At 43.7% G+C, this 16631-nt stretch overlaps 1 protein-coding gene across 1 annotated transcript; it reads right to left on the bottom strand.

The window, feature by feature from the left end:
• Positions 1 to 678: 678 nt before the first annotated feature.
• LOC148430953 (solute carrier family 2, facilitated glucose transporter member 1-like) lies at positions 679 to 15184 on the bottom strand (the record flags this gene model as incomplete). The annotated part of the gene is made up of 9 exons (XM_088466404.1): positions 15171 to 15184; positions 10831 to 10944; positions 8929 to 8991; positions 5439 to 5679; positions 5040 to 5202; positions 4442 to 4623; positions 3647 to 3751; positions 2863 to 2964; positions 679 to 882 (listed from the first exon to the last, which is right to left on the bottom strand). Coding segments are annotated over exons 1-9 (1188 nt in total), but the record flags the coding sequence as incomplete, so codon positions are not given.
• Positions 15185 to 16631: the final 1447 nt, after the last annotated feature.

The following is a 16631-nucleotide window of genomic DNA, read 5'->3' as shown; positions in this document are numbered from 1 at the left end:
TTCTGCGCTTCCACCAGGAAGGAATATAATATAGAGCTTTACTTGTAGAATTGGGGAGCTAATTGGTTTTACCCATATGCACATTGGTTATTACATATTTATACATTAAAGTTATTTTATAACTAATTTCACCCTAGACGGCAGATCCACACAGCTGTAGCCACAGTAACAGGTGACTATACAGCATGGAAAAGTCGGCATGTAAAGGTCTATCAGTAGGAGGGCTCACTGCCAGAGACCTGAGAGTCTGACTCTACATAGAACAAACACATCTGTGACACAGGCTCACTTATACCCCTTTTCCACCAAATAAATAACCTGGGTTACTGCTGAGGAAACCTGGGTTTATGTTTGGGGTAAAAGGGTCTAAGAAAAATGATCTGGGCCTTGTTACCTGGCAATCTGACCCTGGCAGCTACCAGGATCGAACCTGGGAAGGACCCGGGTAATGGTGTGGTGTGAAAGGCATGGCGGATTGGCTGGCTTCAGCAGCACTTACAGATTACATCAGCTCCAAGCGTCCACTGTAATGCTGGAAGAGCCAGATCCGGTGTAAATGGCTGGACTCAGGAATAACCGGGTCCAGCCGCCGGTGTGAAAAAGGTAAAACCTGGCTCCGACCAGGCTCAGTGTCCTGGGTTGGAGCTGGGTGATTGGTGGAAAAGGGGTATTACTTACCATGAGGCTTTGGAAGCTGATGACTATAATGAACTTCATGAGCCAAGTCCAGCTGCTGGTCACCGCCATGGCCATAGGGCGTATGGCCGGGATGAATAGTTCTGCTGCTATGTACGATGATATGGGCCCTGGTCCTATTTGATAGGCGAATACCAGAAGGTACAATGCCACTAGCAGCAGGTATTTCATCCAGCTTAGACTTGGCTGTGAGAGAAACAAAATCATTAAAATAAGTTCTAATAACTACTCACTGTGTATCTTCATCTATTAATGATTTTTTTTTTCTACAACATTTAAATTTAATGCTTCATATTCTACAATTCCCCTCCTCAAATCATGTCACTGCCCCTGTCACATGTGGTCCTATCCTCTCTGACACATCACTCATCTCCTGATATACTCTGTGCTGCTGTGTGACCTGCTCCTTACACTACATAACTCTCAGTCAATGGCTTCCTGATGCCTCCATTCCACACCTCATATCATGTCACTGCCCCTGTCACATGCAGCCCTGTCCGCACTAACACATCACTCATCTCCTGATATACTCTGTGCTGCTGGGGACCCAGCTCCTTCCACTATATAACTGTCAGCCTGTGGCTTACTGCTGCCTCCATTCCCCTCCTCACATCATGTCACTGCCCCTGTCACATGCAGCCCTATCCTCACTAACACATCACTCATGTCTGTGCTTCAGGGAGACCATGCTCTTTCCGCTATATAACGTTCATGTGTCTGGCTCTCAGTCTGTGAAAAAAGGTGATTTAGGGCCGTATTCAATTATAAGCGAAAAACCGAGATCTGCAAAAAAGTATCATCGATTGCGACTTTTCGCCAGTCGGAAACTTATCTCCGTATTCAATTCCAAATATTTTTTTGCGTACGCGGAAATCAATGCAATGTAATAGATGAAAAACATTTGCCTCTGAATAGCAGGAGAAAAGAAGTGCATTTTGTTTATTTTGGGGTGCAAAGGTGGGGAAACCAGTCAGAACCCTTGGAACAGCCCCCAAAGGACAAATGCATAAAAAAATCCCTAGAAAAAGTGAGGAACACCATTAAAAAGTAGTTTGAATTTGGGGGCGAAAAAGTACAAAGTGGGAGTACAAACATAAAAAGTAGCGAAATGGACTTTTTGGGGGTCTGCAAGTATGGGTGTGGTGTTTTTTTGATTGCAGGTGCTTGCTTCAGGTGCGTTTTTGAAGTTTTTTAAATATCAATTTAGCGACTTTAAAATATGCTTACACCCATTTTAAAGTTCCCCAAATTTGACAGGACTACTTATTTTCACCGAAAAGACTGCTTAATGCTATTCTTCACCACTTGTGCAAAGACGCTAATTAGAAGCAAATGACACAACTTAAGTACCCCAAATAGCTTTATTAGGGGTATTCGGGCACATCTATATTGATCCCCAATGTTAGTGCATCTTTTTGGGGGTGACAGGCTGGTTTCCCCAATTCTGTCAGCACTTTTCGTCTGTTATACATTCGCCGGGATGCGTTTTCACGTGTTATGGAATTGAATACGGCGAAGAGCGGGGATGCGCACGATAAGTTTCTGCGTCCAAAAGATGCGATGTAGGTGAAAAGTCCTGCAGGCAGAACTTTATCGCGTACGCGAAACTAATTGAATACCGCCCTTAGTGGAAATTTGAGGCCACTTTCAAAAAATGTATTTAAGAAAATACTTTAATTAAATTTGTGGTGCCTAAATAAACAAAAAAGTAGATTTTGGGGTAATTTGAGGCAATTTTTTGTTTAACACCAAAAAATTACATGTAATTATTGGGCCTCGTTAAGCTAATTGAAAACTTCCAAAATGCCTAATTATTCATGGGGGGGGGGGGGGAGGGGGGGAATGGGTGTCCAAGGGGTTCTGCACTGTTTCCCTGACCTTGTACCTTAAAATAAATATTTCCCTACCATTTTACACCCTCATTGTGGTGCGCAGAAAAAACCTGATTTTCCTCTGGAAAATGCGAGTTTGGAATTAAATGACACCAGGAATATGCAATGTGAGTTTGCCATGACAGCAGCTCGCACAAGCAAACTCGCACCTAATTGTACTAACCCCATAGTCTCTACCATATAACCTCCTCCTGCAGTAATGTGACTCATAGCTTCTATTGTACTATACTGTCCTCGTTCAGCAATATGTGATGTGTTCTCCTCTATGACTCACCAATGTGGCCCCTGATACCACCAGCAGGATATTACAGGAAGCCAGGGCAACTTGCCCGATCATGAGCAGGGTCTTCCTTCCCGCCTTCTTCACCAGAAGAGCCTAAATAAAGACATCAGATATGTTTTGCATGTTCTGAGGAAATGTCCTTCTTGATGATGAAATACTGGCCACCCCAAGGTTATCTCTGTAACGCAATCTGGCCCTGATCTGATTTGTGTCATTCTAGTTTCCCCATGAATACAGCAAAAACAGAAACATGCCAACAGCTGGAGAGAGAAAAGAACATGCATGTTCTACTGCTGGAAACATGATTCCCTGTACCTGTGGTCCCATTTAGCACTCTGTACAAGCCAATGGCCCCTTTAGCACTCTGTACCAGACAATGGCCCCTTTAGCACTCGGTGCCAACCGATAGGCCCTTTAGCACTCTTTACCAGCCATAGCCCCTTTAGCACTCTGTATAAGCCTATGACTCCTTTAGCAATCTGTACCAGCCTGTGGTCTGTTTAGCACAGAAACAGGGGAAGAGAAGAGATGTACAAGTGTAGGCCAAATTCACTTAGGGTGTGTACACGTGTTTGAGGCTAAATCAGAGGTGGACACATCTGCAGGTATCAGTGTTGTCCAGGGACAGTAACAATCTGGTAATAAAATCAGATGTTCCCACAGTACAGAGTCTATCCCATATATGACACATACAATGCAGCCAGGCACTTCCTCAGGTCATTACCCCTGTGTGTCTATATTGAGGGATCAGCAGAACTGGTGCCCCAGCACTTACACATAAGATGATAGCAATTATGTTGATGAGACCCAATGACAATGCAATCTCCTGGGCATGAGGGAGGCCAGCGCTGTGCAGCATCTTAGTGGAGTAGTAATTAATCTGAAAGAACAAGATGACAAATTATGAGTACACAGACCTCCCAACATGAAGAACGCCCGAATGTGCAAGAACTGAGACGCCTACTTCTAGCGCCCGTGCACGTAGTAATACCGACTGGTGCGTCCTTAGACACCATGCTGACCAAAGGCTATAATGTGACACCAAATAACAACTATCAATCGATTTCTCTAATCAATATGGGCATTGTGACTACTTCCTGTCAGTACCATATCTAAGGGTCTGGCCCCCCTGCAAAAGGGGAGACTAAGGGGTGTATGTAATAGCCTGGAGACTGCAGGTATCGGCATGTCCAGTGTTTAAAAAACATTGAGCAGCAGTACACAGGACTCAGCAATGCCTGCAGTCCGCAGGTTATTACATATACCCCTAAAACTCTACTCAGCTGCACTTTTGGGCCAACACATTGTGGAGGCTCCGTGATGGAGCCCAGAGCCAGGAGCTTGGGGTAAAAAAACAAGACAAGACTGGGGTAATTCTAGAAAGCCTTTCCCAGCATCCGGTGGCCATTGGTGCTCAGTGGCTAAAATATGTGGGTAACTGAGCCGGATGGTCCCCCATCCTCTACAGTGCCCCAGCAAGTGCCATTCTGACCAGCCGTTACAGCCCATATCCCATTTCTTTATCTATTTCTCATTGTCACTATAGCAATTCTCCTAGGGAAGCACTTACTCCACTACAGCCAGATAACTGTGTGCAGGTAGTGATGATGAAGGCCCTGGACACTGGCTTCTTGTACTGAGTGAACAGCTGGCACAAGGTCACTTCTTGTTTCCTCATTATCTGGGTCACCTCATTCCACAGATCTTCCACCTCCTCCCAGATGTCTGATGTCCCCCGGAGTCTCTGCAGCCCTAAGAGACAAGAACAGCTTCTGGTCACTGTGTCACAATGTTCCGGTACATGGGTTATCACACTAATAGCTGTATTACTCCTACTATCATGATGCACCACTACATAGCAAAGTTCCACACACGTATGTGTCATTGTACCATTGTTATTATACACATTACATACAATAGCTCTCTATCCCACTGCATAGTTATCTCACATGCTGCATAGCTGGAGGCTGCACAGACTTGTGGTTACTACAGTATATATAGATGCAGACCGTCCCACATAGCGGGGTGCAGGTATGTATTATGGAGGAGACCATAGGAATCCTACTGAATGGCTGACTTTCACCCTTTATCACTATCACATCACACAGCTATATGTCCCCGTATCATCCTACATGGACATATTTACTGACTAGTAACTTCTGTATTACCCATTACTGCTTCTTCTTCTCTCCTGCAGTTGATGAATAGATAACGGGGACTCTCAGGACACAAGGGCAGGGTCACAATCTGCACAAGGCCAGGAACTGCTGACATGCTGAGCATTAAAGGCCACCACTTATCTGTGCCCAAAACGCTTTCCAGACTTGTCACCTGCAGGAGAAAGGAGAGTTCTCAGCCAATCAGATAACAAGGAACATAACTCAAGATATGTGATAATCAGGAGATAATTATACATTGCATACAAAGATCAGTACAGAATGACAAACGTCCTCCGGGGTCACAGTATGTACATGATGTCAGTACTTCCATTATATAAGACCAGTCATATACACAGACTACACAGTGTGACAAAGTATTTTCCTCAGTTATTATAGAAGGTGCATTACCTGCCCAATGCAGATGCCAATGGTGAAGGCCAATGGATGGATGGTGGAAAAGGCCGCTCGGAGGTTAGTGGGTGACAACTCCTGAATGTATAGAGGTGTCATGGTCATTGTTAGGCCACAGAAGAGGCCCATTAAGAAGCGACCCAGAATGAGCATCTCAATGGAGTTTGCTGCTTTGCACGATCCCATCAGCAGCGCAGACGTCAGCGAGAACGCGTTGGTGACCACGATGGACGTCCGTCTAAATTCAGCCATATAAGAAAGAATATAAGGAGAAATGAGAAGAAGCCGCTGCACCAGAAACAGGCCATAGGACAAGTTATTCCCTCACATTTACATATATACTACACAATTTACATGTGTACTATATATAGGCAGGGCCGTTTCTAGGGCCGGGTGACCCGTGCAATCGCACGGGGCGCGCCTCCTCCGACCCCTGCTGTAGAAAGCCTGTGAACTGCCGGGCGCCTGCTGAGATTCAGTTACCAGTAAGTATTAGTGTTTTTTTTTTTTTGTGTGTGCACGCGGCTTTTACTAGGGACAATACTTGGAGGGGGGGGCATGTCTGCTGGGTGAGGCACTACTACTGGGGACATTACTCTGGGGGCACTTCTGCTGGGGGAAACACTACCACTGGGGGCACCTGGGCACTACTACTGGGGACATTACTCTGGGGGCACTTCTGCTGGGGGAAACACTACCACTGAGGGCACCTGGGCACTACTACTGGGGACATTACTAATGTGGACATGACTACAGGGGGCACAAGACTATAGGGGTCATGGCATAGGGGGCACCACTCCAGGGGGCACTACTACTGGGTGCACTGCACTACCACTGTAGGCACTGCATAAGGGGCATAAATACAGGGGGCACGTGTGGTTTTAAAACATAGTTTGTGGTTCTGGCTTTTCCAATATATTTTATGTGGAAGTGGTTTGTTGCAGTGTAATCCCTAAGTGGCCTTTTCAGTGTATTTTATGTGGACCTGGCTTATTACAGTGTATTTTATGTGTATCTGGCTTGTATCTTCAATGTGCTGGGCTCGACCCCCAACCTTACTAAAAAAAACGGGTGTGATACAAGGTCATACTTCTGCAAATGTCACACCAAAGGCATGCACACACAAGTGCGGCGTGGGTTTGTGACAGCTAGGCCACACCCCAGTTTTTGAGCGCGCGCCGAAGGCCACCCCTGGGCTCAGTAGTCACAGCAGCTGACATTCTGTGGTCTTTCAAGACGACGCTCCCTTACTGTGGTACCACACCCCCCATGATTAGGCCACGCCCACAATATTACTGCTTCTTGAGGGAAGGGGGGGGTGCATTTTGACTGCTCGCACTGGGAGCCTCAGACCCTAGAAACTGCCCTGTATATAGGGCACTCATTGTGCACCAGACAGCATTGTATAAGGTCACACAGGCAGCACTGAGTAACATCACACAGACAGCACTGAGTAACATCACACAGACAGCACTGAGTAATATCCTATTAACATAAAATATTAATGACTTAAAAGAGAGTAGAACTTACCTCCCATATTTATTTGCCATCCGAGAAGCAAAGTGAGCTGATATAAAGGCCCCAAAGTATAAAATGCTGACCGTCACGGACCACAGTATAGTCAGGGTTTGTGGTGAAATATGTTTCCCATAACGCGTCCAGCATGAGCCAATAAAGAATTGCTCAAATAGCTGGGGAGAAAGATTCTATTATTCGGAGGAACTAAACATCAATACATGCACATATTCCATTTATTACAGCTTGGTATCAATTCTATGTGGATCTCAACTACCTAGTAACAGATACCACCCAATGTGCCCTGCAGACAGTGGGAACACGTCTGTCTATGGCAAAGGTTCTCCTGTGTGAGATTAGAGACTAGAGGCCCAGGAAGGATCCAATAGTAACAGTTACAATGAAAAGTTATTTATATTAATTGTTCCAATTGGGGTTTTTCCTCTTTTTTTAACGGAAGAATTATTTTTGGATTATGTAAATTCATGCCGGCTTTTACCCAGGATTTACTGTGTAACTGCAGTAACATCATGTTCCCAGGAGCTGGCATCCCCTACTCATCTATACTAGTATCTTAGTAATTAGTATTTCAGGTTATCAACAAGTTTTGTAATGTACTAACCATTCAGGTCTGATACCCAGGGTCATAGATGGGTATAATCCACCCTGTGCAGCGAAACCATCAATAGTTTTTCCCACCGATGGTCATCCCTGCTTTATTACTAGTGGGCAATGGGCCAAATAGAGGTGGGGCTGAGGATTTCCGAGTTGTGTGAGGGGGCAAAGCTACAGCAGGTTCTGGGTCTCAGCGCAAAGCAGAAAGAAAAACACCCATTGAGGGCTCTGAGCCATCAATGGTGAAGAAACATTGGTTCTCCATCATCGATGGCAAAACCATCCACTATCGGTAGTTAACCATCGATGATGGTTAACCCTCAGTGGTTGATGGCCATCTCTATCCTAAGGACGTATGAAACAGTTCTGCCGCAGTTCTACAGGCTGCAGGGTGCCATTCCAGGCCACATGCAGGTGCCATGGGTCAGCGATGTTGCTGCCCCGAGGCTGGAGGCACTGCTCGCACACCCCTAATTATGGCCTTGCTGATACCTACCCACAATCTTAACCCACATATAATAATAATTTGTACACATGAACCCTATATGATTTTCTACATATCATTTCTTCCATATCCTGACTCCAATTACATTTATCATAATTCCTGCTGAAAATTATTAACACAAGAAAAACAGAAAGAACCAGTGATTGTGATGTTTTCTCACCGAATGTGGGGAGTTGAGGTTTCCTGAGTGGTATCCAACCTGCAACGATCCCAATACTGCACAGACCACGGAACTGACCAGCATCCACGTGACTCTATGCTGAGGAGGAAAAGGACAATCGTCACAGCAACCATGACAGGAGATGTAACACAGGGAGAAAATCTGGTGCAACTATTCCACATTCATTTGCACCTTGTAGCAATAATGCAATAAAATAAAATGTTTATCCTGATGCCGCCATTATGTAAAGCTACACTGGGAAATTTCATGAAATAATATAAAGTTGGATTATTAAGATGAGATGAACGAGGTGCAACCATTAATCTGACTCTATATATGTTGTGACTCATACAGAGAAAGCACCTAAGGAAGGAAACCTCAAATACAACTATTACACTGCATGGCGCCTCCCTCCCTACACAGGCCCCCGGGAGAGAGGGGGACTGGGTACTAATTACCAGTGTGCTGTCTCTTTTCTTTCCTGATGGGGAGTGTGACCACACCTCCTGGATTTGGCCACTCCCCCTTCTGTACCCAGGCCCCGTGGCTGTCTCAGTGGCCCTGCCCCTACATTCATATATATGGGCACTGGCTAGTATTACTGTTACACATCCTATTGGGTCTCCATAAGTCCTACTTCTATCTGGTTGCTGAGAGTGAGAGGTGACTAACACATTGCAGAACACAGGTACCTGTAAGCCTGGAGATTTCTCCTCCATATCTCCGGGTAATTAGTGTATCCTCCGCTCTTCTCCCTGTTACACAAAGGAAATTTGTAGTCACATAAAGTCATTAGTTGTTACACTTAGAGCAAAGCTGCTTTACTGACATTTCCTACAGTGATCAGATGTCTGGCTAGCATGAGAGAAATCAGCTATGAGGGACATCACAGTAGGAGACACAATGAATAGGAAATCTACCAGTATAAAAGAAGAATGGAAGGTGGACTGTGCCGTCCTTAGTGATATTGGAATTATAGATACAAGTTCTTATCAGGATAACAACATGGGTGACATTGATCAATAAATATTATGTATCAGTCAGGTTCTTCTTTTGTAATATAGAAGGATCCCAGCTGTATATGTCCCCTGTAATATGCATACATGCCATTACCAATAGATACATCTTATATAGATAGATGGATAGGACGCTGGATCAGGCAAATGCAGAATACAAATGTCAGCCAGGGAGAGATGGGAAATTAGGTTACTGACCGACCGGCTCCATTTAGTAACATGCTTATCTTCTACAAAAGGCTGAAAAAGCTCCATCAGTCCTCATTACATATTGTAATAAATAAAATGATCTTCATCACAAGAGACAGTGGGACTGATTGTGATTTGGGAGCAAAGCGAAAAAATAAATAAAAACCAAGTAACTTGGTATCTGGAACAAACCATTTTGCGATACAAGGGGAGCAAATACACTTATTATTATTGCATGCAGGATGAATACAGTACTGGCTGCTTTTTGCCTGTAGCCCACAAATGCTGAACAGCTTTATTTTTTCCCTACAATGTAGATTTGAGCTTGGTGGCCGGTCCGAGAGATTTGCCCTCTCTTGCGGGCGGCCGGGAGCACCACATGATTTTCGGAGCCTCCCGGCCATTCCAGAAAGAGTAGTCAAGTATGGTATAATAATGTAACAACACATAGACAGCAATCTACTATAATAAGTTTATACATTATAAATTCCAATCACAAAACTTCAGTTTCCTAACTATGTGATAAACAGCCAATCTGCTGAGAGTTACTGGCTGAAGCCAATGGCATCACTATGCAAATAAGGATCATATGGATTGCAGCGTTCTCTATTAGTGTAAGTATGGCCACTGCCACTGCTGACTCTGGGGACCAGATAGGAAATAATATTACACTCATTTATTCCTTTTCACACAATCGTACAGATAAATCTGCATATAATATATTGTAAGGAGAACCAGTCTGCTACACAGAATGGAGGTGACTAATATTCATGCGTTACTGGTATAAAGGTCTCAGGGAGCATTTGCCGATGAACAGCTGCATCTAAGCGCCTTCACGTGCAATTCTGTCTCTAAGGAGGGTGGCACACTGCAATCGCCATCATGACAACGTCACTGAATATAACATGCTTTAGGCCTTGTATACTGCTCTTCAATATTCACTTACTAATCCTAGTGAATAATACATGGTAAGGATCACATACAACATGCAGATAAATGGGATTATATTGTGCTATTAGTCATTACTGAGAATGAGAACTAGGAGAATTTCCAGGAACAAAATGTTCTATGACAATCCCTTAAATGTTGGGACTATCCCTGGAAATTAGGGACAGTTAGAAACAATATAGACACCAAGTGCATTGCTTGGTCACAATCTGATGGATACTGGCATTGCCCATATTCCATGCAACAAGTGCACCTAATGACACCACTGATGATCTTTAAATAACCAAATTCTTCCAAGTTTACCACATACAGACAGATATATATAAGAGCTGGTGATAGATGAAATAATGATGGATTGGTTATAGCAGGAAATATAACATGACAATTTCTCAGGCTATAACCAAGACCCGTCCTCCCCTCCCCCCCTCAGCTACCACTCACCTTACTGAGCACAGCAGCGATGCTGGATGTTGAGCTGATGCTGCCTGGATCAGTTTCTGCACCGGAGGATATAAAATGTCGCCTTTACCTTCTATATAATAATAGAGGACAAAGCTAAATGCCAATAATAACGAATCTGGTGAGAGACAAATTAATGCCTCTAAACAGTCTGAGCAACTAGATCACCAGTGACTCTGGGTAATGTCAGACAATGTCTATGTTACAGCCAGAGCCACTGTGATGTCATGCACATGACATCACAGGCCCTCACCTAAGCAGGGCTCCTGTCTCCTGTATAGAGAAGGGAAATATATAGAGCTTATAGGACCGGCTTGGTTTGGGTTTATATCTCTATTCGATTTATATAATACATGTAGGAATAATTATACTCTGCAGAGAACCTCATCTCCTATATCATTGCTTACTGTTGGGGGACGCCCATCACAGCGATTGTTACATTTAAAAGAATTATGTTTCATAGATTTCCAGCTAGAAAATAGGGACAAATGAGGCCACATATCCGTTATTATGTAGCAATAATATTTTAATCAAGTAAGTTTATTGATTTTCCACATTTCACAATAAAAAACAAAAAGAAAGTAAAATAAAACCACATAAACAAGAAACAACAAAAGAAACAATAACATATAAGGGAGCACATGTGCATATAAACATCACAGAATGGCATATGAGCAGTACATACATAAAACAGACACTGATATCAGACAGAAACAAATGACAGCATCAAACAATATCACTAAAAGTATATATAATATAATATAATGTAGAAATAATATTTAATTAATATATTAAGGGGACACATTAATGAGTAATTAGATTAATAAGTCAATATTATGTATTAATTATATTAAGTTGCTAATATGAAATGATTGCTATTAGAGCCAGTAAGAATGTAGTTATGATGGGGAGACACTTAATACTTTATGGGCCTGGTTCTGAGTCACACGTAATTCGGTCGCCATTACAGGCGCGTCCAATGATCTGAGATCTATGAGAACATGTGACTGTATGCTGAGTCAGCGCTGCGGTATCTATCATGGTGACCTATCACACTGTCCATCCAGCATGGAATACCCCTCACCTAGCAGTCCTTGTGTGCACTGTGAGGAAGTCTTTTAGGGATTGTCTAGCTTGAATGTGATTAGCCCGGGACACGTGTGAATAGAATAAGTAAGTGCACTGCTGGGGCCCTTTTATATATCATTTGTAGTGAGAACAATCTACTCAATATTGGCTTTATCTGACCATATCTGCCGACCACATGATAGGATTCACCGCTCACTCAGATGCAATTCAGCATGCACTTTGCTGTGCTAGTGTCACTACAGGTACCAGATCAACCTGCAGGACCAGAAATCAGCCTCTGCTCACTCTCTGTAGTCAGCAAGGTGGACTCTTCTCCAATCGCCTGGGTGTTTTTCTATCGACTGTCTGCTTGGAGTGCCAAGACAGAGCCCGGAGCAGTCTCGCGCTGACATCCCCATCATTTATATGTGTGAAGTAGGAGGAGCTAAGCTAATATTATGTTAATAACAGATAGGGACCTAATGGTGCATACACACGGTCAGATCTGTCAGAAGAACGATGAACTACGAGCGATAAACGACAAATCATTTGAACGATTTTACCAACGATTTCATGAACTACGAACGATTTTTGACTGTAATAAAATGAATGAAAATCGACCAAATCTGACTGCAAAGTGCAAACACATCAGATGTCATTATCTGACAAACGGGAACGCGTATGCAGGGACACATGTCAGATTTACTTTCAGATATGAACGATTAAATGATTTTTTAAATCGTAATTTTACAAATCTGAAGGAAAATCTGACTGTGTATTCACCATAACTCCTGTGGCATCATCAGTCCATGCAGCAGCTTTGGGGCCTGCAGTGAGCAGGGGGGCCCAAGGATATTTCACCCTGTTAGGATTGTCCATTGCAGAGAGTGCCCAAACTAGCAGATCAGGGGCCTTTAACTCACTGTCAGGCCCCAGAAGAGCCATAGTAAGTCCCCATAGGGCACTTAGGGATTAATAATAGGGCAGATGGAGTTCCAAGTCCCCCATTGAAAATAGGCCCACAGGAGACTGACAGGATTAACAGGAAAAAAACTTTTCCCTGTCACAGGCTGCCAGCAGCCGTCCTCCCAGGCCCCACCTCCTCCGACCCCTGCACCGCACTCTCACCTGTCAGTGAGATCAGTCACAATGAGACAGAAAGGCAGTGTGGTGGCCACGCCCCTCCCCCGGGTCCTGAGCCTGTCAGTCACAAGCTCCGCCCACCAGACTACAGGAGGAGCTGCTGCTGGATGGAGCCTGGTCAGTTATTTCTACATAATGGCTTTCATGGTGAGGAGAATCGATTAATGATTTGTGTGTGTGTGTGTATGTGTACGTATGTATGGGTGTGTATGCATAACTATGTGTATGCATGGGCGTAGGGATGGCCATCAGTGGGGTGTCCATCAATGGATACCATCGATGGGCCCATCAGTAATAACATCGATGGTTTGCACCCCCTCGACGGTCACCACTGCCGGGGCATGTAGGGCCAATCAAAAATGGAGGCAGAGCTTAGTGACTGCCAGGGATAGGGCTAAGCTCAATCATGTACAGAGAAATAGAAAACCATCCTCTCATAGTCACCAATGGTTCTCTTCCATCGATGGAAAAACTAGTTGACATCGAACAGGAACTAATCGATGTTTCAGAAACATCGATGGCCATCCCTACATGGGAGTAACTACCATAGCTGTAAGGGGTGCATATGCTATGGGGCCCAGAGCTTAGGGGGGCCTATCTTCCTTGTCAAAGTTACATGTGTTATATACATTTTTCACCATTTGGTGATACAGATGCGCCCACGTTGATTGTGGCTGATCGCACTATGCTATGGCGTGTCCCCGATCGCGGGAGTGCGTCTCCATTCAAGCATATGGAGACGCGAAAGCTCATCCCTGATCGCGGGAGTTATATCCTATGGAGATGCGAATGCGCATCTCCGAATGCGAGAGTCCATCTAGCGCCACGTATAGTGCGATTCGCTGCGCTATGGACAACAATGTAGCTGGGCAGATCTGTACATAGGGGTCCTCACATACTTTTGCTTTAGCCATTTCATTTACTGACTCTAGGGGAGCACCAATGGTAAGAGAGATATTGTTATTTTTGAACTGTACTTTCAATCACAATCAATGAACATATCACCGGTTAATATATAGTTACCACGCATATGTAGCGTGTTAGATATCTCTGCCTTAACCACCCCCAAAACAATATAAATTTGGCAAATAAGCAGTCCCCATTGAAAACTATAGGGGCTGCTTTTTCAATAAAAAATGGGTTCCCCCATAGATACAGTCAGGGGATCCTTAATATTTGTGGGTACACCTGCAAACATCAATAAATAGGCCCCTGAGTGAGATCAGTGCCAATGATTAGGTCATATCAAGTTTGTGTAAATCTGTCCTGCTGCCCATATATATAGTATTGCACATTACAGTGACAGTCTGCTGTCTGGTTCCATTGCTAACACGTCACACAATGTATACTATGTGGGAAGACAAAGGCAATATGATCAGAGCTGCCTCAGAGGATTTCAGCAATGCCGTCTTACAGAGCTATGAAGTGTCACAATAGGGAGACATGTTCTTCATCACTATTTTGTTTGCTGTAAGTTAGTTAACAATTGTGGAAGCTCATACAGAAGGGTTTCATGGCATATAAGGGGAATGTGGCTTTTGTATGTGTGTGTATATATGTATATTATATATATAGGGGTGTGAGGCCGCACAGAGCGCAGCACTCTGTAAGCTGCTCCGCCGCTCACCCACAGCTCCTGCATCTGGCTATCAGGGTGTCTGCAGCAGTTCCTCCTGGAGTATCCTTAGCACGCTCCAGATGGTCACAATGCTGCCCTCACAGCAATGCCTGGAACGCATTGCTACGGCACTGTATATATATATATATATATATATACAGTATATATGTGTATATATATATATATATACCACACCCCCGGTGCAGACCACAGCACTGGTCATGCCTCTCTACATCATTAGTAACACCCACTGAGGCAGCACATCGATTACACTATAAAAATGTTTTAGGGGCCTATTCATCATCGAAGGCTATATCGCCTCTGATGATGACTTTTAGAACTTGCTGCGAGGGATTCTTTAGTATCCAACTTGCAGCGGGGGAAGCCTGGCACCGGAGCAATTCATCATTGCTCTGGTGAGGGGACAACTGCTCTGAAAAGCGGTTGTCCCCATGGAAAGTATCGCAGCTACTTCTGTAGCTGCATTACTTACCTGCTCCCCGTCATCCCGGCAACGCATGCATACAGCTGCCGGGGAGATGGTGAGGAGGCGGTGGAGGGATCCGCTCGGATCCCACTTTGTTTCCCTGGAACGCCTTCCCATAGGAAGGAGTGGGGATCCAAGAAAAAAAAACCCGTCTGAAGATGGGGCTTGTTCTTGGCAGCAAACTCTGAAAATGTTCAGTTTTCTGAGTTTGCTGAATAACGGGGGATACGATAGGACCCGTAATGATGATTGGCCCGGTAACTTAAAAATGCAGAAACTAGCATTTCTGCATGGTTACCGGGCCATTTATCGTTTGATGAATAGGCCCCATAGTCTCTCTCTGAGGGCGGGATGTGCTAAGCTCAAATATGTGGTAAAACCCCCAGAAATGCAGTTTTCGTATATCAGCTTCCTTACCTGTTTATTTTTGTCTGCTTACTAGTAATGATTTGTATTATAGTGTAAATACACTTTTACATCACAGTATGTAGAAGGTCTGCTACAATCAGGAAGAGTACCGTACACTTTCCATGCCATCGTGTGACCCCTGCAGTACTTTTCTCCATACTTTAGATTAATGCTAAACAAAGTATTTACAGTATAAGCCTGGCATGCAAGATCATGGCTAACCAGATAGTTTTCTTTTAAATCATCATAAACACATGAAATTGCCATGAGAACCACATTTTTCACTGAATGACTGGAAATAATGAATAATAAAAATGTTATATTAATTATTCTGCAGCTTATATAACCTAACTGGAGGTAACTGTCAGCCACCTAGAGTGGAGACTGCAAGTGATTGACAGTTACCTCCAGACCACAGTTACTTCACTATGTTTAAAAGAAAGTCACCCTTTGCTACCCCATTGGCCAAAGAATAATGGGCAGTTATTTTGCCCATTAAGGTCACCCAAAAAAGAAAAATAACCATAAAATCAGCAGTTAAAGACATGGATGTTGCTGCCATTTTGCAGACATGTTTGAAATATCTGACACGCAACATATCTATGCAAACATGGTGGTTTGCAATACAGGGTAACTGTTTCCATTGTTTCAGATGTTGCTGAGGATTTTCAGATATTTCCCCATATATCTGCCCAACAGCAGCAACAGATCTGTCTGAGTCTTCAACTGCCAATTTTAGGCAGAAGTCCTATATGGAGTATTAGGAGCTACAGTATTCAGATAGTTTCTCCATCATAAAGAGCATTATAAAGATGACAGCTGTCACAAAAGGGATGAGACAGATAATTTACTGGATACAGATATTAAATATAAACACTTCAAATATTTAATTATTATTTAGCTAAGTAATAAATTGCCTTTGATATATATTAATGTCCGATTATGAGTGTACCTGCTCTTTAAATGAAAGACAAATAACGGTTTTCCTTTTTACACCAACGTATGGTTTTGTTTTATGGTTTGAGGCTCCAAAAAGGAGATCTGTGGGGATTTAATAAA

Source organism: Taudactylus pleione, unplaced genomic scaffold (assembly GCF_031769625.1).
Source record: "Taudactylus pleione unplaced genomic scaffold, aTauple2 ptg003034l, whole genome shotgun sequence".
NCBI classification, from domain to species: domain Eukaryota; kingdom Metazoa; phylum Chordata; class Amphibia; order Anura; family Myobatrachidae; genus Taudactylus; species Taudactylus pleione.
Note: the sequence above shows the minus strand (reverse complement) of the source record. Positions and strands in the feature narration are given on the sequence as shown.